The sequence below is a fragment of the Dipodomys ordii genome, unplaced genomic scaffold (genome assembly GCF_000151885.1).
Source record: "Dipodomys ordii isolate 6190 unplaced genomic scaffold, Dord_2.0 Scaffold156, whole genome shotgun sequence".
NCBI classification, from domain to species: Eukaryota; Metazoa; Chordata; class Mammalia; order Rodentia; family Heteromyidae; genus Dipodomys; species Dipodomys ordii.
The window spans coordinates 2,657,388-2,683,545 of NW_012267372.1; the positions used below are offsets into that span (position 1 = coordinate 2,657,388).

At 53.3% G+C, this 26,158-nt stretch overlaps 1 protein-coding gene across 2 annotated transcripts; it reads right to left on the bottom strand.

Moving 5' to 3' along the window:
* Positions 1–8,145: 8,145 nt before the first annotated feature.
* On the bottom strand, positions 8,146–25,844 carry Numbl (numb homolog (Drosophila)-like). Of its 2 annotated transcripts, XM_013032711.1 has the most exons (10): positions 25,649–25,844; positions 21,072–21,156; positions 19,730–19,869; positions 17,990–18,064; positions 17,817–17,891; positions 17,191–17,331; positions 11,880–12,069; positions 10,615–10,920; positions 10,024–10,146; positions 8,146–8,982 (listed from the first exon to the last, which is right to left on the bottom strand). In XM_013032711.1, the coding sequence occupies exons 1-10, from the start codon at positions 25,670–25,672 to the stop codon at positions 8,345–8,347; spliced, it is 1,797 nt and encodes a 598-aa protein (XP_012888165.1). In that variant the 5' UTR covers positions 25,673–25,844; the 3' UTR covers positions 8,146–8,344. The 2 variants fall into 2 exon arrangements, with proteins under 2 accessions (XP_012888165.1, XP_012888166.1); XM_013032712.1 differs by lacking the exon at positions 21,072–21,156 and having other exon boundaries at positions 25,649–25,834.
* Between the last annotated feature and the right edge of the window lie 314 nt (positions 25,845–26,158).

Here is a 26,158-nt window from a genome sequence, read left to right on the forward strand (position 1 = left end):
CGTGCGCGCCTGCGCAGCCCGGGGCCTGAGCGCGCCCGCGCCCGCCAAGGCCTGCCTAGTACGCCTGCCTGCGCGCGCCCCGTAGCCTGAGCTCCCTCGACCACCCACCCAGTGCGCCTGCGCGTCCCCTGGGTTAGCGCGCATGCCACTGCCTGCTCAGTGTGCTTGCCCTGCCCCGGGCCTGAGCCTGCACCTGTTGTGGGCTAGAATTCAGGGTGCACTGATAATGTACTGTCAGGAGTAGGCCCCTGCCGTCCGGCCCCTCCCACAACTCCCTGGACCTGGCCATCCCTTGATCCTCTTTTATGAAATCGTCAATTAAAACCACCTATTTTGTATCTTTTTGTTCCTGCTTGCCTTTATTTCTTGGCCAGTCCTGGGGCTTGAGCTCAGGGCCTGGGCAGTGTCCTTGAGGCTTTTGCTCAAGGCTCGGGCTCTACTACTTGAACCATAGCGACACTTCTGGCTTTTTCTGCTTATGTGGTACTAAGGAATCGAACCCAGGGCTTCATGCATGCTAGGCAAACGCTCTATCACTAAGCCACATTCTCAGCCCTGCTTGCCTTTATTTCTCCTCCTGCACCTTTCCTCTTCCTGCTTATCCTTTACCTCTCTCCCCTTCTCTCCCTTCATCCCTTATGCAAGCATGAGGTCCTGAGTTTAAATCCTTAATGTTGCTGGGAGCCAGAGGTTCACACCGGCAGTCCATAGCCGCTTAGGGGGCTAAGAGCTGAGGATCATGGTACAAAGCCAGCCCAGGCAGGATAGTCCATGAGACTTTTATTTCCATTAATCACCAAAAAGCCAGAAGTGAAGGTGTCGCTCAAGTGAAAGAATGCCAGGCCTGAGGGAAAAAGCTCAGGCTCTCACACACCAATACTGTATGACCCAAGAAAGAGATAAAAGAAATCCCAGGCCCTTGCTTTTACAGAACTCCAGGGGGAGGAGGTGTATGCCACACCTATCAATCTGTGTTGTTAAGACATCCATAGAAGAAAAGAATACAAATGTGGCAAGCAATTTCTAAACATTTCCACTCTCTTCCTGAGAGCTCCTGTAGCATCTCATTCCCAGACTTCCTCCCCGATCACCTGGCTGTGTAGCTGTTCTGGAAGCAGGGGACAGGCAGGGAGGCAGGGGTGGTACACAGGTTTGGAAAACTTTGAGGTCAGATTTCAACCTCAAGGAGGTCAGGGTGGGGGTGGGGCGGCTAGCTGCTGAGATCCCTTACCTCCTGTGCAGTCTGGAAATTGCACCAAGCATCTAAATTTCCTCCTGCCTATGTCCCCTGCATTAGGCCCCAGCCTTGGCCTTGGGCTTTTTGGCAACACTGTCTAGGATCCACCAGTTCCCCTCTGGAATGTCCAAAGAGAAATAGTCCAGCCGGTCACTGGGCCCGCGGGACAAGCCCCGCAGCGGCCCCTGGTGGTCACCATGAGCTGGTGCAGCCCAGGCTGGGCACACCCCCTAGTGGCTGATACTTGTTTGGTCATCATTATCATCACTGGTATGGTGGCTCAGGCCTGTTGTCTTAGCTATGCAGGAAGCTGAGATCTGAGGATTGCAGTTTGAAGGCGGCCAGGGCAGAAAAGTTCCTGTGAGACTCTGACCTCCAATTAACCACTCAAAAAAGAGAAGTAGCACTGTGGCTCAAGTGGTAGAGTACTAACCTTGAGCACAAAGAGGCTCAGAGACAGCTGCCAGGCCCTGAGTTCAAGCCCCACGACTGACAAAAAAAAAAAAGGAAGTCAGAGACAGGCCTGTCATCCTAGCTACTCAGGAATCTGAGATCTGAGGATCAAGGTTCAAAGCCAGCCAGGGCAGGAAAATCCTTGAGACTTTTACTTCCAAATAGCCAGCAAAAAAGCCAGAAAGGGAAAGTCTGGCTCAAGTGACACAGCACCAACCTTGAGTATAAAAGCTTACAGGCAGTACTCAGGCTTTGAGTTTAAGCCTCAGTACTGGCGCGCGCACAAACACACACACACATGTGCAAAATATATTTTTTAATCCGGAATATTATGGTTTGGATAAAGCTTGTCCCTGAAGATTTACTTGTTGGAAGCTTGGGGATGGAAGAAGGCACAGATCCCAGCAGGAGGTGACTGGAACACAGAGACACCGCCCATGGAGGACTTGAAGGCAGGGCTAGTGGGACTAGATTATCTCTCCCGAGAGAGCAGTTAAAAAAGAGCAAGGCCGGCACCTCCCTGGGCCCTGGCTTCCTGCCTACCCATGGGATCTTTCCTTTTCCAGCAAGTTCCTGACATGAAGCCCTCATGGAGCCAAGCATGGGGTCAATGCCAGGCCCTGAACCTCCCAAACTATGACCTAAACAAGCCTTCCTTCTCCACATACAACCTCATGGGCTGAGGATGGCACTCAGGGCCTGAGGCTGCTTGATAAGAGCTCTACCACTGAACTACACAGCAGATCTATGTTGAGTACTTTGTTATAGCTGTGGAGAAAAGTTTGATTCTCCCTCTCCTCCCTTTCCCTTCCCTCCCTTCTCCTACCCTCCTGCTCTCCCCTTCCTTCCTCCCCTCTTCTCTTCCCTTCTCTTCTTTCTCCCCACAGGAGAACTCTCTCTCTTTCTGCCTCAACTTCCTAAGTGCTGGGATTACAGGCATTCACTCCCATACCAGCCTTTCTTTGGAAAATGATCTTGGGAAAGAGGGAGGGGGAGAGGACTGAAAGGATCCAGGAGGGGACTTTGGGGGATGGAGATGTCCTGATGTGGGAGCTGGGAACACAAGTTGGTTCAGCTGGTGACTGTCCACCCAGCTCTTACACTCATAGTTTATGCTGCTACTCACGTGTGCATCTACTTCAATAAAAAGCAGTTCTAAGCTGCATACCATGCATGGATCACACCTGTAATACTAGCTACTCAGTTTAAAGCCAGACAGGGAAGGAAAGTCCATGACACTGTGATCTCTAATATATCACCAACAAGCCTGAAGCAGAGCTGTAGCTCCAGTGGTAGATCATTAGCCTTGAGCATAAAAGCTCATGGATAGTGCCTAGGTTGAGTTCAAGGCCCCAGGGTTGCACAAAAAGTAAAAACAAGTTTCTATCTCGGAAGACCTACTGGCCTTTCCCGAGCTTAGCTGGGCCTTCAAGGCAAGCGGCAGACCAGAGACTGTGCAAGGGTGCTGGGGCAGCCTGAGCACTTGTCGGGTTTCTGAGACAGTGTGGGGGCTGGGCTTCCTTAAGGGGCTGAAGCCAAATGGGAGGACACTTCTGTAACACCCCTATCTAATGCTAAGGTCTGATTAGCAGAGAGGGACTTTACAGGCTGCTCCCTAAGCTTTCCAGGGGTGGTCTCTCTTCTGATTCTTTCCTTGTCTCCTTTCTTCCTTCCAATTTTTCTCCTCCACAAGGAAAAACAAAACCTCGAGATGATTTATATAAAGTATCACTCTATTGTAGCTTACCCCAAAGGATCCAAGTTCAAATTTTGAAGAAATAATAATACTTGGGGCTGGGAAGGTGGCTCAGTGGTAGAGCGCTTGCCTTGCATGCCTGAGGCCCTGGGTTCAATTCCTCAGCACCACATAAGCAAAAAGAAAAAAGCCGGAAGTGGCGCTGTGGCTCAAGTGGTAGAGCGCTAGCCTTGAGCTGAAGAGCTGAGGGACAGCGCCCAGGCCCAGAGTTCAAGCCCCACGACCAACAAAAAGAAAACAGAAAAATGGAGTGGTGCTGTGGCTCAAAGTAGTAGAGCTCTAGCCTTGAGTGAAAAAGATCAGGGACAGTGCCCAGGCCCTGAGTTCAAGCCCCACAACTGACAAAAAATAATAATAATAAAGGGTCTGGGAATGTGGCTTAGTGGTAGAGTGCTTGTCTAGTATGCATAAAGCCCTGGGTTCTATTCCTCAGTACCACATGAACAAAAAAAGCTGGAAGTGGCCCTGCAGCTCAAGTGGCTAACCTTGAGCAAAAGAAGCTCAGCGACAGTGCCTAGGCCCTGAGTTCAAGCCCCAGAACTGGCAAAATAATAATAATAACAATAACAACAACAACAATAATGTTTTCTGGGGCAATCGTGGCTCACATCTGTAATCCTAGCTACTCAGGAGGCAGAGATCTGAGGATCATGGTTCAAAGCCAACCCTGGGTAAGTAAGTCCATGAGACTCATCTCCAGTGAATCACTAGAAAACAGAAGTGGTGCTGTGGCTCAAAGTAATAGAGCTCTAGCCTTGAGCAAAAGAACTCAGGGACAGCATCCAGGACTTGAGTTTAAGCCTCACAGCCAACAACAACAAACAAAAAGGAAGACAGAAAATAGGGGGAGGCACAAATATTAAAACTCTGGATGATTTCTGAAGGTGGGTGAAGGGTGTGTGTAAGTTTGCTTAAGACTGTTGTATTATTGTTTTGCAGCTTCTTCTATGTGAGCTCTCTCTCTTTCTCTCTCTCTGTGTTTTACATAACTGGGTGAGCAAATTGTTTACACAGCCTGTGTTTTCGCCTTCTTAAAATGTAAGTAGTTCCTAAGTTAAAATGTCTCTGTGTAAACACTGATTCTAATGTTTCCATTCTGTTTACTCAGAATGGTCTCATCACCAGGGGCTGAAGCTGCTCCCAGTTTCCTCCCATTATAAATAAAGCCCCAACAGGCGGCCTGGGAGTCCCAGGGGTGCCATTCAGGCGCCAAAGGGTGAGGATGGCTTGCTAACCTGCCAGCGCCCGGCAGCTGCGCTCTCCTCAGACAGAGGGAAGACTGCAGTACTGCCTGCTGCAAGCATGACTCAGCTTCTCTTTCTCTCTTTCTCCTCTCTGTCAGTCTCTTTTTGTCTGTCTCTCTTCTCTATCTCACCTCTCTCTCTCTTTCTGCTGTCCCTCTCTCCTTTTAGCTGCTGGTGGCTCATTCCTGTAATGCCAGCAACTTAGGAGGCTGAGATCGGAGGATCTGGTTTTGAAGTCAGCCCAGCAAGTAAAGTCTATGAGACTCTTATCTTCAATTAACCAGAAGTAGGGCTATGGTTCAAGTGGTAGAGCGCTAGTCTTGAGTACAAAAAAAAACAACTAAGGGGAAATCCCCTCCCAGTCTTTTGTCCCTTGAGTTCAAACCATAGGACTGGCACACTCACACTCACAAAGAGGCTGTTGGTACAAATTGAGGAGTGGGGAGAGCTTTCTAGAGGAGGGAGGGGCTGCACCGGGCCTTGAAGGATAACTTTTTTTTTTTTTTTGTCAATTGTGAGGCTTGCACTCTGGGCCTAGCGCTGTCCCTCAGCTCTTTAGCTCAAGGATAGTGCTCTAGGGCTGGGAAGGTGGCTCAGTGGTAGAGCACTTGCCTTGCATGCATGAGGCCCTGGGTTCGATTCCTCAGCAACACATAAGCAGGAAAAAAAAAAGCCAGTAGTGCTGTGGTTCAAGTGGTAGAGCACTGGCCTTGAGCTGAAGAGCTGAGGGACAGCGCCCAGGCCCAGAGTTGAGGCCCACGACCAGACCCCCCTCTCCCCCCTCAAAAAAGGGATAGTGCTCTACCACTTGAGCCACAGCACTACTTCAGGTTTTCTGGTGGTTCATTGGAGATAAGGGTCTCATGGACTTTCCTGCTCAGGCTGGCTTTAAACTGAGATCCTCAGATCTCAGCCTCCTGAGTAGCTAGGATTACAGGCATGAGCCACCTGTGCCTGGCTAGGATAACTTTTTTTGTGTGTGTGTGCTAGTACTGAGGCTTGAAATCAGGGCCTGGGTGCTTCCTCCTCCTCCTCTTCTTTCCTTTTCTTTCTTCTTCTTTCCTTTCTTCTTTCTTTTTTTTTGGGGGGGGGGTGTCTGGTCGTGGGGCCTGAACTCTGGGCCTGGGTGCTGTCCCTCAGCTCTTCAACTCAAGGCTAGCGCTCTACCACTTGAGCCATAGCTCCACTTCTGGCTTTTTTCTTTTTGCTTATGTGGTGCTGAGGAATCGAACCCAGGGCCTCAGGCATGCAAGGCAAGCGCTCTACCACTGAGCCACCTTCCCAGCCCCTTTCTTCTTTTTTTTTTTTTTTTTTTACTGGTCGTGGGGCCTGAACTCTGGACCTGGGCTCTGTCCCTCAGCTCCTGAGCTCAAGGCCAGTGCTCTACCACTTGAGCCACAGCACCACTTCTGGCTTTTTCTGTGTAATGAATCCAGGGCTTCCTGCATGCTAGGCAAGCCCTCTATCGCTAAGCCACATTCCCAGCCTACTGTTCCTCTGTGTGTGTGTGTGTGTTCTGTCTTCCTTGTCTCTCCTTTGGGCAGGGCCCCAGTGGGGACCGGCAGGTACTGCGCGGCCTCAGCCAGCAGGGGGCGCTGTGCCACAGCGTTTCACTGTCCTGGACCACGAGCCGCCCCCCTCCCCAGCCAGCAGGTGGCGCTGTCCCACCGTGCTGCCGAGTCCCGGGGTCCACGTGACCTCGTCGGCATTCGCTCTGGCTGGTCTCGATCTTCCAGCCAGAGTGGCTGGTGGGCGCATGTGGAGCAGCAGCAGCAGCAGCAGCAGCAGCAGCAGCCCGGGCATCCGGGCCTTGCAGTGGGCGGAGCTTCCCAGACATGACTGGAATCACAGGAGGAAGGGGGGAAGACAAGGCCAGGAAAGGAGCTGGGGAGAGCAGAGGCGCTGGGCGTGGGGAATGGCTTCAGAGGGGCCGGGGCTTCCCGTAGGGCCAGAGAGGGGGGGTGCAGGCCAGTTCCTCCGAAATGACCTCAATGCTGGGGGCTGGGGGGCTTTATTCCAGAGTTCCTGCGCTGATTCTGGGAGCAAGAAGTGGGGGGCTGGAGACCACCACCTCCTCACTTTTGTTTCCATCCAGGACCTGACAGGGGAGATCTGGAGACCCCCCCACTCCCCGCAGGAGCTGGAGAGATGGCTCCCTTTCCCACCTGCTCTCCGGGCGCTGGGCCCAGGGGAGAAGCAGCTTCGTTATCTAGGCCAGCAGAGGCCTGGCCTGCCACTGTCCCTGATGGCTGGGCCTGTCCCCGGTGCCTGGGGCTCAGGGAGCAGAGGGGGTGCTTCCGGCCTTAAGGGTCAAAGAGTTGGTTCAACGGAGACAGGCTTTACAAGATGGTTGAACTCAGTGCCGGCCAGGCTGGGTGCAGGTGTGTGGGCAGAGACTTGAGGATGAGTCCATGGGGCTTATCTCTGAGGGGTAGAGGGGGACTTGGAACACGATCCTCCTATTTCAGCCTCCTGAGTGATTAGGAGTACAGGCGTGAGCTGCAGGCACTAGGCCTCAGGCTATATATTAAATCCTAAGAGAGCTTTTGGAGCTTGTGGCCACATCAGGTGGGAAGTGCGTGGCCTGAATTGAGAGACCCGCAGCATTTGTGGCTGGCGGGGGGGTCTTTGTTGAGCTTGGCCCCAGCTATAGAAGAAGCTACTTGTTCTCAAAGTTGAAAGGGATCAGAGGTACTTTAGAACCTGCCCTTCTTATTTTCCTCATCCCAAGTCTGCTAATAATAGAAGTGGGGTGATTAACGTCAGGCTCCCTGCAGTTGCCCACATGGCAGGAGCTGAGCCCCAGCCATGACTCACAGGTAGGGCTCAGGGAGTCCCTCCTCCTCCCACCTGTCTCCCCATGACTCAGGAAAGCCCCACCACCCCACCCCCTGCAGGCGTGCCCATGGCTACCAGTACAGTCTTCCTTTATTGGCTGTCCTTGTATAGTACAAATCTGCAAGTTTAGATACAAAAAAAAAATCTGGAAATAAAAGATAGAAAAGTACCCGCCAGGCACCCCATCCTCTTATTCTGGGACCCCCTCCCCTCCCCAGCGGGCACCCACATGAGGTAACTGAGCATCTCCTCTCCCCCCTCCCCACCTCCTGGGCCCCCGACCTGGCCCCTGCCCCATGAGACCTTGGTCCCCAGATGATAAAGAGCCCCGAGTGGTGAGGGAAGGCAGTGGGGTGGGCACAGCATTGGCAGTGAACGCAGCGTGGGCATAGGGGAGCCCTTAGCTTGTGCTGTGTTTAGGGGGGGAGAGGAGATAACCAGACTTGGGTGGGCCCAGGAGGGCCCCTAGGTGGGTAGCCCTTCCTCTATCCTGCCCGACACTGGCAAGTTGGAAGGGCAACAAGAGAAACTGGGAAATGTAGCTTGAACTGAAGGTGGTGGGGGGTGGGGGGAGAGGAAGGGGAGAAGGGCTGGGGCGGGGCATTGCCAGCTTCAGTCCAGGCTGGGTCGGTCCCTGAATTCCATCCTGTCGCAACCTGGGCATCACGATATTGGTTCTGTAGTGGTTTCTGAGGGGTGGTGGAGAGAAGGGCTTAGAGGGGGGCACTGAGGGGCGCAGTCTTAAGGGAGGGAGGCTGGGTCCCCACTCCCAGGCATGGCACGCCTAGAGCGTCAGGGTGGGCAGGGCAGCTGGGGCTACAGTTCAATCTCGAAGGTCTTCTGCAGGTCTCCCGAAAAGGGGTTGGGGGGCCTCTCGGTGGAAGGTTTGCCTTCTAACGCTGCCCACTGGGCCTCGAAGGGGTCCAACTCAGGGGCTGGGGCAGGGGCTGGCTCTGGAGGCCAGGGGGCTCCATTGGGGCGTGGCCGGGCCTGGCCCCCAGGGACACTGGGGGTGGCCGAGGGTGGGAAGGCCCCAGCTTTGCCAAGTAAGGTGGCGGGCTGAGGCTGGAGCTGGGCAGCTGAGCAGAAAGCGTTGGCCACCATCTGTGAGGGGGTAATGCCCACCACGGGCACCCGGGGCATGGGGGGGTAGCCTAGGCCGGGGTAGGCAGGTACAAATGGGGGAGGCTGCATGTGGGGGGGTGGCAGGAACACCGCCACCTGGGCGGGTGTGGTGTCGAAGGGCCCCACGGGGGCAGGGAAGGGCTGTAGGGCAGGGGGCACGGTGGGCACCGAGGTGGCTTGCTGCTGCTGCTGCTGCTGCTGCTGCTGCTGAGCTTTTGCCACCTGAGACACTTCCTCCAGCCATCGTTCAGCCTCTGATGGTGTCCGTTTGTGTCCAGGCTGGAAGGTAGCTGCAGGGGGCACTGCGGGCTCACCCCAGGCAGACGATCCTGCGAGAGCAGAGAAGGTGGGTGAAAGGGCATGGGGCAGTGCCAAGCTGGGAGTGTGGATGGCTGGGCATCAGGGGGGCGGCTCTGGAGCTGCCTCACCTCTGATTCTAGCATTTTAAGACCCTAGGATTGCCAGGTGCTGGTGGCTCATGCCTGTTAACCCTAGCTACTCAGGAGGCTGAGATCTGAGGACCATGGTTTGAAGCCACCCCAGGCAGAAAAGTCCCCATGAGACTCTTTACCTCCAAAGAATCACTCAAAAAGCAGAAGTGGCACTGGCTCAAGTGGTAGAGTGCTAGCCTTGAGCACAAAGAGGCTCAGGGACAGCACCGAGGCCCTGAGTTCAAGCCCCACAACCACCACTAACAAAAAAAGATTGTAGGACTGCATAGATCTGTTTTTTTTTTTTTTTTTGCCAGTCCTAAGATGATCTCATGGTTCTAAGGTGATCCCACGGTTCTAAATGAACCATGATGCTATGATAATCCCAGGGTTCTAAGATAATCCTATGGTTCTAACACGACTCATGATCTAAGATGATCCCATAGTTCTAAGGTGCCCCACGGTTCTAAGATGATCCCAAGCTTCTAAGATAATCCCATAGTTCTAAAGTAATCCATGGTTCCAAGGTAACCCCACGGTTCCCAGGTGATCTCCTGGCTCTAGATAATTCTATGGCTCTAAGATGGTCCCATGGCTCTAGGATGATCCATGGTTCTCACTCTAAGCCATCCAAAATTCCCAGGCTGGGCTGGGAAGGTGGCTCAGTGGTAGAGTGCCTGAGGCCCTGCGTTTGATTCCTCAGCACCACATAAGCAAAAAGTAAAAAGCTGGAAGTGGCGCTGTGGCTCAAGTGGTAGAGTGCTAGCCTTGAGCTGAAGAGCTGAGGGACAGCGCCCAGGCCCAGAGTTCAGGCCCCACGACCGGACCAACAAAACAAAACAAAACAAAATTCCCAGGTTGTCCAAGGAGGCCGTAAATGGGGAAGGGGCTGTAGGAAGGTGCCCTGGAGGGTGTGTGCCCAGTGAGGGGCTGCTGTACCTGCTGCGGCAGGCGGTGGTCCTGATGTGGGGGCAGCAGCGCTGGCAAAAGAAGAGCTGATCTGTGTGCACAGAGCATTGATGCTGTCACTGTCGCTGGCACCTGGCGGCTCCATCTCGGGCACTGGAAAAAGGTAAAGGCAGAGATCAGTGAACAGGTCCTTGGAGATCCGGGCTCTTTTCCTTCCCAAGAGCATATATGCTGCTTTTCTTCTTTCCCTTGTGCGAGGAAGACTTATTTCCCGGATGTATTATGTCACTCATTTCCTTTATGTCCTCTTTCCTTCCTTCCTTTTTTCCTTCCTTCCTCCCTCCCTTCCTTCCTTCCTCACTATGCAACCCAGACTGGTCTCAAACTCATGATTTTCCTGCTTTGGCCTCCTGAGTGCTGGGATTACAGGCATGCCATCCACTCCCAGCTCTTCATACCCTTCCTCCAATTCCTTATTCTCTGCAGACATTATCAATTGATCATGATATGTCCCACCCATCTAGCCTTTGCTCCCAGCAGACAGTGCTCATCAATCACACGGTGTGAACCATCTTCCTCTTTCCTTGCCCACATCAGTGCTCCCCCTGGGCCCGGGCTCACCTGTGCCCTTCACCTGGAAGTCAGTCCGGCGCTGCAGAGTGGATGGCAGCTCATTCAGCCGCAGGCTCAGCTGCCGTTTGAAAGGAGAGTTCTTCTGGCTGAGAGCTGGAAACCCTCGAAAGGAACCCTGGCGGACCAGCTGCTCCAGAGGGGCATGGCGCCGGGGGATGGCGGCTGCCGTGGTGCCTGCGGCCACTGGGGTGCCTGCCTCCCCTTTCTCACCGGGGGATGTGGTGGCGGGGGTTGGGGACACATGTCCAGGCTGGGCAGGGCCAGGGGCCACAGCCGGAGCAGCCACTGCCTCTGCTAAAGACATGAGAGATGGTCAGGTGACATCGCACATCCCCCACCTAAGTCTCCCAACCTCAGCCTCCTGCTGGCTGGGATCACAGGTGTGCACTACTGTACCCAGCTATTGGTTGAGAAAAGGGTACCCTACACTGATCTCAAACCACAATCCTCCCCATCTCAGCCTCCCAAGTAGCCAGGATTGCAGGTATGAGTTAGTGGTGGCCAGCTTCCTCTCCCCTTTTTCATCATCCTTCCCACCTCAATGATATCAGTGTTCTTCCTCTGTCCTACACCTGGCTTGGCACAGCTATACCCTTTTAGCTTTCTAGATTGTTCCAGTGCCTCAGACTGGGCTCCTGCATACTGAGACTATCTTCTGACTGCTGGGAAAGCCAGTTCTCCACACTCAGGCTTAAGAAGCAGGGGAAGGCTGGGAAGGTGGCTTAGTGGTAGAGTGCTCGCCTCACATGCATGAAGCCCTGGGCTCGATTCCTCAGTACCACATACACAGAAAAGGCCAGAAGTGGTGCTGTGGCTCAAGTAGTAGAGTGCTAGCCTTGAGCAAAAGAAGCTCAAGGACAGTACCCAGGCCCTGAGTTCAAGCCCCAGGACTGGGGGAAAAAAAAAAAAAGCAGGGGAAAGCCAGGCACTGGTGGCTCATGCCTGTAATCCCAGCTACTCACGAGGCTGAGATCTGAGGTTGCGGTTTGAAGCCAGCCCTGGGCAGAGAGCTGTGAGACTCAATTCTAATTAACCATCAAAAAAGCTGAAAGTAGAGCTGTGGCTCAAGTGGTAGAGCGCTAGCCAGTGTCCAGGGCCCCTGAGTTCAAGCCCCAGGACTGGCACACATATACACACTTCTCTAGCTACTCTTGAGGCCGAGACGTGAGGCTGACCAACAGGAGCCTCTAGTGCTGTTCCCAAGCAGGGTCCCGACTTCAGCAGCACCCCTCCCCTCTCCAGGCAGCACCCACCTTTCTTCTTGTCCGAGGCGTCGCGCTCGGCGGGCCGCCCGCCACCCGACAGGCGGAAGGAGCCCTCGCGGGCAAAGCTGGTGCGGCTGGGGTCGAAGGCCGCCGTCACGCCGCACTCCTTCTCCCTCCGCTGCTTCCGCTCCAGGCAGGCCGCGAACGCGCAGCCCACGGCGTGGCTCAGCCGCTCTCCCTGTACATGCACATGGGGGGGGGTGTCTGTCAGAGATGTCAGGGCGCGGACCCAGTTCTGGGTGTGGGGCTCCCAAAAGCGTTCCTGCACCTCTCGGGGCCTGGGTAGTTCATCAGTACTGTAGGCTAGGGTGACAAGTGCAGCTCCTGGGGTGGGGTGTGGCTCTGCATTAGGGAGATGACCCAGCATGTGCAAAGGCCCTGAGCTCATCCCCAGCATGGGTATGTGTGTGTGTGTGTAATCATAGTCTCAGCTACTCCAGAGGCGGAGACAGGACTATGTCTTGAGCCAGCAGTTCAAGGCCAACCTGGGCAGAAAAACCAAGATCCTGGCTCAAAAGCAAACCCCAACAAACAGAACAACAAAATCTCCATCATAAATCAAATAGCAGCTGGAGTGAAACATGCCAGACACAAATTCTAGGAGCTAGGCAAGTGGCTCATGCCTATAATCCTAGCTACTCAGGAGGCTGAGATTTGAGGACTGAAGTTTGAGGCCAGACCAGGCAGGAAAGTCTGTGAGACTCCAATTAACCGCCAAAAAGCTGGAAGTATAGCTGTGGCATAAGTGACAGAGTGCTAGCCACGAGTTTTAAAAAAAAAAAAAAGCTCAGGGACAGTGTCCAGGACTTGAGTTCAAGCCCCAGGACTTGTGCTCACACACACGCATGCACACACATCTCTCACACACACACACAAAGATTGGAAGACTTAATTTATGGTTAAGATGGCTGTATGTCCCGGAGTAATTTACAGATTTAACCAACTATCAGAACCCCCAATTGTACTCTTTGCCGAAATGAGCCAACACTAAGATTCATCTGGAGTTCCAAAGAAATCCAGAATAGCCCAAACAACTCTGAAAGAAAAAGAAAATACAGAAGGAGAATCATCACATTTGCTGATTTCAAAACTTAACTATGCAGCGACATTAATCAAAACAGCATGGCACTGGCTCAGGGACACGCATGCATGCATGCTCACACACACACACACACACACACACACACACACACAGCAGTGCAAACAGAGCTGAGAGCAAAGAAATCAACCTCCACTCTCAGCCTCCACTGTCCTCAATAAGGAGGTCCACAGGGCTCCACGGGGAAAGACAACTCCTCAAAAATCAATACCTGCATTCTTGGAGAGTTGGACTACCTCCCCCCCCCCCACTCACACCCCACATACAGAATGTAACCTAAAGCCCAGCCTGGTGACACAGGCCTGTAATCCCAGCACTCTGGAAGCTGAGGCAGGAGGATTTCAAGTTCAAGGCTAACCTGGACTATATAGCAAGTTTCAGCCCAGCCTGAGATACACATTGAAATCTTATCTTAAAAAAATAACTCAACGCCAGGCTCTGGTGGTTCATGTCTTTAATCCTAGCTACTGAGGAGGCTGAGATCTGAGGATCATGGCCAGCCCAGGCAGCAAGTCTGTGAGACTCTTATCTCAAATGAACCACCAGAAAACTGGAAGTGGCGCTGTGACTCTAAATGATAGAGTGCTAGCCTTGAGCAAAGAGCTGAGGGACAGTGCCTAGGCCTGGAGTTCAAGCCCTACGATCAAGAAAAAAAAACAAAACCCTCAAAGCCAGGTTCTGGTAACTCAAACCTGTAATCCTAGCTACTCAGGAGGCTGGGATCTGTGGGTCATGGTTCAAAGCCAGCCCAGCCCAGGCAGGAAAGTCTGTGGGATTCTTACTTCCAATTAACCAGCAAAAAGCTAGAATTACAAGTATAGCTCAAGTGATAGAGCTAAGCCATGATTTAAAAAATAAAAAAGCAAAAAAGCTGGGGCTGGGAAGGTGGCTCAGTGGTAGAGTGCTTGCCTTGCATGCAAGAGGCCCTGGGTTTGATTCCGCAGCACTACATATGCAGAAAAAGCCAGAAGTGGTGCTGTGACTCAAGAGATAAGAGTACTAGCCTTGAGCTGAAGAGCTGAGGGATAATGTGCAGGCCTGGAGTTCAGGCCCATTACTGACCAAAAAAAAAAAAAAAGCTAAGCAAGAGGTTGAAGCTCTGAATTCAAGGCCCAGCACAAACAAAACAAACTAAACACAGGCAAACATACCTCCATAAAGTAAAAAACTCCCAAAGGCGAAAACAACCCAAATATCCATCAATGGAGGGGCAGAATAGTATTAATCAATTGAAGAATCCACACAGTGGAATATTACTTGGCTATAAAAAAAAGAATGCAGGGCTGGGAATGTGGCTTAGTGGTAGAGTGCTCGCCTCGCATGCATGAAGCCCTGGGTTCAATTCCTCAGTACCACATACATGGAAAAGGCCAGAAGTGGTGCTGTGGCGCAGGTGGTAGAGTGCTAGCCTTGAGTAAAAGAAGCTCAGGGACAGTGCCTAGGCCCTGAGTTCAAGCCCCAGGAATGGCCAGAAAAAGAAATTCAGCTCTAACACCTGAGGGTAGGAAACATCATGGCCAGTGAAGGAAGGCAGACATATGATTCTGTCTCATTCACAACAGGCAGATCCCTGAAGAAGGCAGAGTAGCTGCTGGCCAGGGTTCGGGGTGGGGAGGGGACAGGGCAGGCAACTTCATGGGTATAGGGGCCTCCGTAGGGTGGTGGGAATGTTGTGGAATCAGAGAAATGACAGTTAGTTGTCATTTTGAATGCACCAAAGGTCACTGTATTACACATATTTCTGTCTTAATTTGTGTCTTTGTGTGTACTTGCTGGTCCCGGGTCTTGAACTTAGGGCCTGGCTGGCTGTCCCTGTGGTGTTCTTTTGCTCAAGGATGGCACTCTTTATCACTTGAGTCACAGTTCCACTTCTGGCCTTTCTGGTGGTTCACTGGAGATAAGAGTATCATAGAGGGCTGGGAAGGTGGCTCAGTGGTAGAGCGCTTGCCTTGCATGCCTGAGGCTCTGGGTTTGATTCCTCAGCACTACATAAGCAGAAAAAGCCAGAAGTGGAAGTGGCGCTGTGGCTCAAGTGGTAGAGCGCTAGCCCTGAGCTGAAGAGCTGAGAGACAGCGCCCAGGCCCAGAGTTCAGGCCCCACGACTGGATCCCCCCCCCAAAAAAAAGTCTCATAGACTTTCCTGCCTGGGATGGCTTCAAACGGTGATCCTCAGATCTCCGCCCCCTGTGTGAGCCATCTGTCCCCAGCATCTCTAATATTTTGTCGGTGGTATTTTCTTCAAGAGTTTTGAAGGAAGGTATGACATTGTCCAAAAGAAGAAATATACCCATTACCTGACTTATGCAATGGTAGCCCCTCGTACATTACCTTAATAATTATAAAATTGTATATTTTTAAGTCTTCTGGCTGGGTGCTGGTGACTTATGCCTGAAATCCTAGCCGCTCAGGAGGCTGAGATCTGGGGATCCCAGTTTAAAGTCAGACTCAGCAGGAAAGTCTGTGAGACTCTTACCTCCAATTAACCACCAGAAAACCAGAAGTAGGGCTGTGATTCTAAATGATACAGCACTAGCCTTGAGCAAAAGAGCTCAGGGATAGTGCCCAGGCCCAAGACCCATGATTGACTGAAAAACAAAAACCATCCTTTGCTATTTATTTCTGTTTTGGTGGTCCTGGAGTTCGAACTCAGGCACTCAACGCTTCCTAGGGATGCACTCTACCACTCTGGCCAGCCTGGGATTCATGATCTATCTCAGCCTCCCAAGTGCTGGGATTACAGGCGTGCGCCACCAACCACACTTGGCTAAGATAACTAATTTTGTGTGAAAGTCACTTAAAATGAACAAGGTTACATTTGAGGAATCCTAGGAATTCCACGAGTATTTTAACCCTGAAGCTCAGATTTGAGAAAGCAATTACCTACTGCTCCTCGGTCTTCCCGAGCCTTGATTCTCTCACGGTTTGGTTTGCTTCTCTTCCCTAAATATTTCCATCCACTGAGTCACTCTGGGCCTCGAGAGACCGTGCTGGGTGGGAGTACAATGAGCCCTCCTGTGACCCCTGAGGAGCCCCCCCTTCTCCCCAGAGGGGGTCATGGCACTGGGCCCACACAGCCGGGTGGCTAGACACCAAATCCACACCCCCTGCCATGCGCCAACAGATCTTCCAGAAATAGCCACAACAAATTTCTGGCCCACATGTGCTCTTCTAGAACGTTCCAACCCCCCCACCCCTGTTGGAGTCTTGGTCCTCTCCTGGAACAAACACAGTACCATAGTAGCCATGCTGGGTGATAGCCAGTCCCAAACCGCAATGCAGCTTTCTCCCGGCCCCCCTACCTTCATCTCTTTTTTGGGGGGAGTGGGGCTAGGAGAGGTACTGGAGTTTGAACTTAGCACCTTTGCTTGCTAGGCAGGTGTTCTATCACTTGAACCACACCCCCCGGCCCCTTTGACTTTCATTATTTTTCAGATCAGGTCTTGTACTTTTGCTCAGTTACCCTTGAACTGTAATCCTCCTATCTCTAGAGCAGCTGGGATTGTAGATGCGCACCGCCACATTTGGCACTTTCTTCCTTGAGCCTAAGTTCTCTAGAAGCTTCCACATTGGAAAGACGCCCTGGGGAGATCCTACCGCCACAGGAAGACATCTGGCCAGTCTCCTGACGTCATCAGCCCAGAGGCTAGCAATGGCGGGAGACATCCTGGAGCCAGAGTCGTGCAGCTGGCCTTCCCAAAAAGGCCGTGATTTCAATTTCAAACTACAAAATTTAGGGTTGCTTTGTGACCCAGCAATAGCAAACTGACTCCGCCCTTGTGTACTCTGCTGAGTTCAGCGAAGAGCAGCTGTCCCAGGCGCCAGCATGCCCATATCAACCCTTGCTAGCGCCATTTACAAGAGACTCAATCAATATAAATGTGGTTTCCACTCTTCTGTCAGTTCAAGTTACATGTGTAAGTGGGCAGATTGGGGGTACTGACTAATTTTGGGGGCTCAGAGTTATTAGGATTGGGCTCTCTCTCTCGCTTTCTCTCTCTGACACAAGGCCTTACTACATAGTCCTGGCTAGCCTCAAACGGAGGGTCCTCCAGCCTCAACTTCCTGATCGCGGAGCTGACAGGTATGCACTCCCAAGCCCAGCATGCATTGGGAGACTGGGAAATAAGAAGGGAAAGGTGTGGGAAACACTTGAGTGGGGAGAGCATCAGGGTCTGCGCGGACGGTTTGGATGACACTCACGGAGTCCTTGAGCGCCAGGAAGCAGTGGCAGATCCAGCGGCGAGTGGTGCCGTCCCGGCAGATGTAGGAGAATGCCTTGTCCAGGTTGCGGTCAGGAGCGCAGAAGGAGACTTTCTCGATGGTTTGATCCACCAGCAGGTCCTAGAAGGAAGCACGTGCACAGCGTGAACCTTCTCTCCTGAGCGCTGGGATTACAGGCGTGTACCCTCATGCTCACCTGACTGTGGCCAGTGTTTAGACAGGTTTTACAGACTTTCTCTCTACTGGATCTCTCAAAACCCCCCTCCCTTTTTTTTTTTTTTAAGAAGAGGCCACTGAAGCCCGGAAGGGGTGAATCTCCTGGCCAGGCTCCCCCCACCCTCCCGCCCCAGCTGGTGAGGGGGTGGCTGGGATCCGTGCTGAGGCGGCTGCTCCAGTTCGTGCTCTCACCCACTCTATACCAACTCACAAATAACTGCAGCCCTCATTTCTGAATTAGGACTGTGCAGCGAGCTGCAGCCTTTACAGGAACACATGGCACAGTCTACAAGAGCCCTGTGGGAGAGGAGGGTCGGGAAGGTCCCAGGGGGGTGTGGCCAGGTATCCTTGGCCTGATTGGAGCAGGGTGGGAGGAGGGGGCCTCCTACCTTGGTCTTGTCATCCACTACTCGGAGCCCATCAGCAGACACCCACAGGACCGACTTGACGGACTTCCGGCCCATCTGGGGGAGGGGGCAGGGCACAGAGGGGCCTGGTCAGGGCCGCCTGTGCCAGGCTGGCCTCACCTCCTCCCTGGCTCCAGCGGCCCCCCTCAACTCACCGCCTTCAGCTTCTTCACAGCATCTTCACACACGTGCATGCCTCGGGACTCCTCCACCTCCACATGGCCCAGGTACTTGAGTGGAGATGGGGATGGAGAGACAGGAAATAATAAGCACCTGGGAGCCTTTCCTGGGTTCACTACCCAGATGCCATACACCCGGCACCATGCCAGGCCCATCAGAGACGGGAATGCGTTCATTCTGCACCACCTCAATGCAAGTTGAGGTGTGCAGTGCATTTCCCAGCCCAGATGTGCAGCTGAGGAAACACAGGTGTGGATTGAAGTGTTTTTTGTTTGGTGTTTTTGTGCTGGTCTGTCCTGGGGCCTTAACTGCTGCTTAACGATGGTGCTGGGTTTGCATTCTTGTGGCTGAGGGAACTGGCTGAAGGCTACACCAGGCTGCTCTGCTTCCTGGGACCACAGGTAGAGAGAGCCAGAGCCAGTCCCCCGCCCTCTGCCCTGGCAAGGACTGATGGGAGGTGGAATGGAGCTTGGCTGCCCAGAGCTGTAATTCAACAGCATATCCTCCACTGGCTGTCTTCCCTTCCTCCCTTTCCCTCACACTTAGGGGAAGGGAAAATTAGGCAGAAGAACTAGCCTGAGCCCCCCAGCCACGAAAGGGCTGAGCTCCACAGCAAGGCCCATGGGAAAAGCACAACAAAGTACGTTGTACAGAGTTCTAGCTGTCTTAAAGCAAAACCCCCTTAACAGACAAGGGCTTTTTGAATGCTACCAATATTTTCCAGCGTGACCTTCTCTCCCCCAACACCAAGCAGGACACCCTCCAGGTGCTATTTTCCCGGTACAAATTAACTTGTCCTGGTCTTTATGTCAACTTCAACAGGCTCCATAGCTTTTTTTTTTTGGGGGGGGGTTGGTCGTGGGCTTTGAACTCTGGGCCCCCAAGCTCTTTAGCTCAAGGCTAGCACTCTACCACTTGAGCCACAGCGCCACTTCCAGCTTTTTTTTCTGCTTATGTGGTGCTGAGGAATCGAACCCAGGGCCTCATGCATGCAAGACAAGCACTCTACCACTGAGCCACCTTCCCAGCCCCAGGCCATAGCTTTTTTTTTTTTTTTTTTTGGTCCGGTCGTGGGGCCTGAACTCTGGGCCTGGGCGCTGTCCCTCAGCTCTTCAGCTCAAGGCTAGCACTCTACCACTTGAGCCACAGTGCCACTTCCAGCTTTTTTCTTTTTGTTTATGTGGTGCTGAGGAATCGAACGCAGGGCCTCAGGCATGCAAGGCAAGCTCTCTACCACTGAGCCACCTTCCCAGCCCAGGCCATAGCTTTTTAAGAACAGAAAGCCTCTGCTCACAGCACCGGGCCTGGTATGGAGACTGGCAGGACCCAGCAGGTGGCTCCGCCCATTGCTGCACAGCCACCCCCCCACTCCCCCTCACCGCCTTATGTCTCTCCTGCCCCACCTATCAGGGCCCTCTCATGGCCTCACGCCCCGCCTATCACTTTATGCCCCACCCACCACTGCACATCCTATCATATCACACCAGTCCCAGGGCTGTATGCCCCTCCCACCACCACCCATTTCTCCCCCCCCATCACAACAGGCCCTGCCCACCACCACGTGCCCGGCCCCCACTACCTTATACCATTCCTATTACCACTTGCCTTGTTCATCATGCTCCTCCCATCGCCTTATGCCCCGCCCACCACATCACATCTGGCCCAGTCACATGCCCCACCCACCTCGCCCACCGCCTTATGCCCCGCCCACTCACCCTGACCGGGAAGCTGCAGGTGCCCTTGCGCACAGCATCTTCGTCCGCCTGCCACTGGTGCGGGCGCGATGCTTCGGGAACGTAGGCTGGTTTCCTCCGCCGCAGGCTCTGCCGTAACTTGTTCATGGTGCCCGCCCCGTCTAGTGACACAGGACAGCAGAGTGGGGCAAGGGCGGGGGTCAGTTGACATGGAAGTGGGGTTTCAGGGTCGGGGGGGTCACAGGGTGAGAGGACATGAACCCACAGTCCAGGAAAGGGACACGGGGGAGGGCCGGGGAGCTGGAGTGTGGCACCCAAGGGGCTCAGAAACAAGGGACGAAGGAATAGGGCAGTTTGGGGTAGGGGTGAAGGTCATGATTCACGGCTTTAGGGGTTTGGAAGCTGGGATGAGAGTACAAGAAGCCTGAAGGTCCAATGGAAGGGAAGGAAGTCAGACACTGGAGGACACTAGGATCAGAGGGCATACAGGGGTCAGGGGTCACACAGTCAGGGGCTTTAGAAGTATTTGGGTTGAAGGTGCACTGATGAAAAGCCCCAGGAGTTGGAAGTTGAATGGGTCAGGGGCACGGGATTCTGGTGTGGGATTCAGGGGGCGTAGAAGGGCTGTGCTTGTGATGTCAGAGGTAAGAGTGTATATATATATGTGTGTGTTTATACCGGTACCAAGGCTTGAATTTAGGGCCTTGAGCTCTTGCTTGGTTTTTCTCTTACAGGTGGTGCCCACTATTTGAACTATGCTCCCAGTCTGCCTTTTTGCTCATTAATGAGAGATATGAATCTTGCACACTTTTCTGCCCAAGATGGCTCTGAACTGAAATCTTTAGCTCTCAGCCTCCTGAGTGGGTAGGATTACAGATGTGAGACATTGGTGCCCAGGTTTTTTGTTTTTGACAGGGTCTCACTGTGTAGCCCAGGCTGACCTGAATTTACCATCCTCTTGCTTCAGCCTCCTGAGTACTGGATTACAGGTGTATGGTACCAACCTGGCTTGTGCAGTGTTGAGTGTGCCTGTGGTTCCTGGTGAGTCTAGGGAATGTGTGTACAATCCATCCATGTGAACCCATGTGCAATATGAAGGAATAGTTACTTAGCACATCTTCAAGTATGCCTGTCACTCATCGGTAAGTATGCATGGAGCTGAAACAATCATCTGTGTGTGTGTGTGTGTGTGTGTGTGTGTGTGTGTGACTAAGTCTATGGCTATGTAAAGAATGTATGAATCTGTAATGGTGTGATCCTGTACACAACCACTGAGAGTTGTGAGGACTTTGGTGTGTATCTGTGAACTCAGGGCCTTTGATGCACCTACCCAGCCTCTGTTGGACCCCAACAGGTCACTCACCCGACTCCGTCCTGAAGGTCTCAGGAGGCCCCGGGGCCCCACAAGGGGCTGGGGGCAAATGCTGTTCAGGCCTCCTGGGTCCGCCCTGCCCAAAGGAGGGAGGAGAAAGTGAGAAGTTTGTTTGGGATGGGGTTGAGTTCCCCTACTTCATCCCCTTTGGACTTTAGCCAACCCCCTCCATCTCAGGCTCCCTGGTGAGAACCCTGGTTGCCATAGCAACTGTTACCAGGGAGACCAGCCACCTGGTTCTACAGGCCTAGGAACTAGTAGGTGTACTGAGGTGTGGGGGGTATTGTTAGGGATGCGCTGGCCTCAGGAGGCCCTAGGTCCTCAAGGGAATGATATGGATTTGTCATGACACATGCACAAGGCTACAGGTTAACATATATTTACATATATGAAGCCATCTCAGGGCTACAGTTGTCCAGCACAAACAGTCACAACTCTGCATGCTTAGTTACACACAGATACCATCACAGCCACACAACACACTTCAGGTTACACTTCAGGTTACACTTCACAGTCCTACAGTTGCCAGGAGGAAGATACAGAGCTCTCTTCAGGGCATTTGGGCCACATCTACAGAGATTGTCCCAACCTCACTAGCTTGGTCATACTAGCAAGTGGTCTTTGTTCACTCCCATTTTCTCAGCCACACACACAGAGCAGGGCCCAAGCATAGCCACAAGGACGACACATGTCCAACCACACCCAGCAACAGTTGTGTTTCCTCAGGCACCCGCCCAGGAAACCCACATCCCAGGCCCGACAGAATTCTATCCAATCAGAGTTCACCCATCAGGTTATCCACCAGACACGCAATGTCATGATCACAGCTGTACACACTTGTCCCACACAGCTCCATGGCCACACAATAACATCTGGATGCCTGACAGACAGGTGTTTGGTTTCATAAAACTCTCTCACACACATACAGCCTTCCAACCCAACCCTGGGCAGTCACACCAGCATACTTTTTTTTGGGGGGGGGTCAGTCATAGGGCTTGAACTCAGGATGTGGGTTCTGTCCCGAAGCTTTTCTGCTCAAGGCTAGCCTCTATCACTTGAGCCACAATGCCATTTCCAGTTTGGAGGTGGTTAATTGGAGATAAGAGTCTAATGGGGCTGGGCACTGGTGGCTCACACCTCTAATCCTAGCTACTCAGGAGGCTGAGATCTGAAGATTGCGGTTCAAAGCCAGCCCGGGCAAGAAAGTCTATGAAACTCTTATCTCCAATAAACCACCAGAAAACTGGAAGTGGTGCTGTGGCTCAAGTGGTAGAGGGCTAGCCTGAGCTGAAGACTGAGGGACAGCACCCAGGCCCAGAGTTCAAGTCCCATGACTGACAAAAAAAAAAAAAAAGAGTATAATGGAGGGGCTGAGAAGGTGGCTCAGTGGTAGAGCGCTTGCCTTGCATGCATAAGGCCCTGGGTTCGATTTCTCAACACCACATAAGCAGAAAAAGCTGGAAGTGGCGCTGTGGCTCAAGTGGTAGAGAGCTAGTCTTGAGCTGAAGAGCTGAGGGACAGCACCCAGGCCCAGAGTTCAGGCCCCATGACCAACAAAAAAAAGAGCTTAATGGACTTCCTGCCGGGCTGGCTTCGAACTTAGATCTCAGCTTCTTAGGATCATAGGCATGAGCCACTAGCACCTGGCCACCAGCACACCTTTTATGAGATAGGAAAACTTAGCTAAGTGCTCACATTTGGTCTCACTATCATTCACATGACAAATCACTCTTACATGACACTTCTTTCTACACACAAGCCACATGCTGTACTAATGGCCGTAGCCTATCATTACAGAGACAGGCAGCTACACGAAAGACACAGCATACAACCCAGACACAAACATCCCTAAGAAAGGCCACTCTCACATAACCAACACATTCCAGAAAGGGTCCTGTGCACATATACACACAGCATCAGTGTCCACAATACCCAGACTTCCGCCATGGTCAGTGTGCCTACAATGTTCTCCTAGGTTACCCTCTTACACAGAGACACAGCCTCTTCTGGTAATGCACAAGTCATGTGTCATTACAGCTTCACATGGACAGGTGGAAAGTCACAGCCCCACCTACACACTTAATAGGGCCATTAGCACACAGCTCAATTGCCCATAACACAAGTACACAGTTGGGTGTGTGTACAGAAGAAACTATGTAGATCTGGGCACTGGTGGCTCATGCCTGTAATCCTAGCTACTCAAGAGGTTGAGATCTGAGGATGGTGGTTTCAAAGCCAGACTGTACAGGAAAGTCTGTGAGACTCTTACTTCCAATTAACCACCAGAAAACTGGAAGTAACCTTGTGGTTCAAAGTAGTAGAGTGCTTGCCTTGAGCAAAAGAACTCAGCGACAGCCTCCAGGCCCCGATTTCAAGCCCTATAACCAATTGAAAACAAAAACAAAACAAAACAAAAGGGTGCTGGTGGCTCATGCCTGCAATCCTAGCTACTCAGGAGGCTGAGATCTGAGGATCATGGTTCAAAGCCAGCCTGGGGAGACTCTTATCTCCAATAAACCACCAGAAAACTGAAAGTGGCGCTGTGGCTCAAGTGGTAGGGCTCTCGCCTTGAGCTGAAGAGCTGAGGGACAGCGCCCAGGCCCAGAGTTCAGGCCCCACGACCAACAAGAAAAAAAAAAAAAAAGAGCGAAAAGAAAAGGAAAAGGAAGAGAAAGAGGAGGAGGAAAAGGAGGAAGAGGAAGAGGAGGAGGAACAGGACGAAGAGGAAGGCGAAAGAGAAGAAACGAGGTAGGCCACGCGTGGCATTTGTAACTTGTTTTACACGGTCCTAGACAGAGTTATTTGCAGTGTCATGGGCAGTCACCACCTCACCAAATCTCAGAGATTCAAACTCAGGTAATCCAGCACATGTATGAGCATGCTCACATACACACAGAGCTACATTTTGCAGACATGCACATTCCCACAGATCAGGACACACACACACACACACACACAGAGCCATTCAGGTTACACCAGGACATAGCAGGTCACATACCCCAAACACACACCCCAAGTCCCTGAGCCAGCTCACAAACAATATCAGAGCTTGAGCCATACTTGATTAAATAAATACATAACCCAAATCACACATAGGAGACTGTAAGTACACACGCAGCTACAAGCAGAGTCATTTACACACACACACAGCCTCCATCACATAGGCACGATGTGACTTCGGATATGATGGCAGCCACACACCCAGACTTACACAGACAACAGTGTGTCACACACACAGAAATACAACATTTTCAAGTCACCAGGAGAGTCACACATGAAACAAGGCCTCACAGACAGAACTCCACTGAACACACACAATCACCCACATCGTTGTTACACACCAAGGCACACAAAACACAGGGCCACAAGACACAACCACACAACCACAACCATGCTCTCACCCAAACACAGACTCACAAGTAGAGGGTTCTGTACAGGGAGCAGCTGTCATTCACAAATACTAGGATCACCACAAACACCCCCTACCACCACCACAACATGCACACATACTAAGCAGGATTCCTCACAGTCACCAGCTTTAGTACACACACACACACACACACACACATATACACAAACATGGGGTCACATTCCTAGTCATGTATGTCCCCATCCCTTGTTCCCTGCCCTCCCACCCTTCAGGTACCATATACAAAGCTGCTGGTCACTGAAGCAGCTCTGCATGGGGTCTCTGGGGAGTGGCCCCCAGCCCAGCCTGTATCCTGGAGCCTGGGAGGCTAGGTCTGGGAGGAGGGGGGCGGCTGTGTACCGTCTGTGGGTGGGGCCTTTCGGACAGCTGGGCAGCCCTAGGGACAAAGAGGGTGGCCTAGGAGACCTGTGCCCTGAGACCCTTGACCAAGCGTGGGGGTGGGGGTTGTCTGAATCCTCTGTGTTTGACTCCAGTGGAGATGGAATAAGGTGGAGTTCCAGGCACGGCGGGGGGGGGGGCACCTTGTTTTGAGGAGGGGATGTGCCTGGGACCCGCCCAAGGACTAGGGTAGGGGTGGGAAGACTGTTCTGGGTGCCTCCTTCTAAGGCCTGGGCGAAGACTGCTTGGAATCTGACATGTCTCCCAACCCCCATCCTCGGCTTGGTGGTTAAGTGGTACCCAGGCCCCCCACCCCAAGACCTTGTCTTTGAGGTTTGTGCTCACATTCCCCCTCAGGCTAGGAAAGATGAGGATTGTCTGGAATCGCTTCAGAGGCCATGGTTTTGATATTGGGGAGGGGGGAGGGGGTTGCGTCCCAGACCCTATCCCCAAAACCTTGCTTAGGGAGTTGTCCCTAGAATTTCTGGACCTCTGTCCTCGGTCGGGGGGGGGTCTCTTATGTCTAAGATCCCTCTTTCCAGGGTCTTGGCCCGTGCCGGAACCGACTCCCCCCTACCCCCGTCTCCCCGTTTTTGGCTGGGGGGGGAGCCTGTTCCTGGGTCCCCAGCCAGGACCCCCCTCTCCAGTGTTGGCATCTCCCCTCCATCCGGGCGCCGCGGCCGCCTCCCACCCTCCGCCACATCAGCGACACCGCCCCCGACCCGAGCCCCCCTCCCTCCCTCCCTCCCACCCTTCTCACGCTGGCCGCCGCGCTGCGGGACATCCAGGGCCCCGGCGCCCCCGCCTCCCGCGGCCCCGGCTGGGCCTGGCTTCCCGAGTGGCTGCGGCTGCTGTGGCGGCGGCGGCTCGGTGTGACGCGGACCGGGCCCGGGGCCGGAGGCTGGTGCGGGATGCACGCGCGCGAGCCAGCTCGGCTCCCCGGAGGGTTCCGCTGCGGGGGCGGGGGAGCGTCCCTCCCGCCTCGGCGCCCCGCCCCTCCACGCCCATTGGCTCGCCGCCGGCGGCACACGCAAAGGGCCCCGCCTCGTATGCAAATACAACCCCGCCCTCCTGGCGGACACCGCCCCGCCCCGCCCCCCTGGTCTGGTGGGGCTCCGCGGGCCGGGGGAAGCCGGCTGGGTTCTCCAGCCCCTCCCCCGTCCTCGGGGCTGTCAAGTGTGGGGGTCCCCCTCGCCTTCTGTCACCCCTGACCTCAGATTCCCCCCCCCCACAGTGCCGCGTCCAGAAGAACCGCTCTGGGAGGCGCCGT

Excerpts from the sequence above, each read along its gene's own strand:
- Numbl (XM_013032711.1), bottom strand. The coding sequence starts at position 25,672 with ATGTCCCGCAGCGCGGCGGCCAGC. Across the intron at positions 18,065-19,729 it reads CCTGCAGCTTCCCGGTCAGG|TACCTGGGCCATGTGGAGGT; the intron begins GTGAGTGGGCGG and ends TCTCCACTCAAG. Across the intron at positions 8,983-10,023 it reads ACCACCGCCTGCCGCAGCAG|GATCGTCTGCCTGGGGTGAG; the intron begins GTACAGCAGCCC and ends CTGCTCTCGCAG.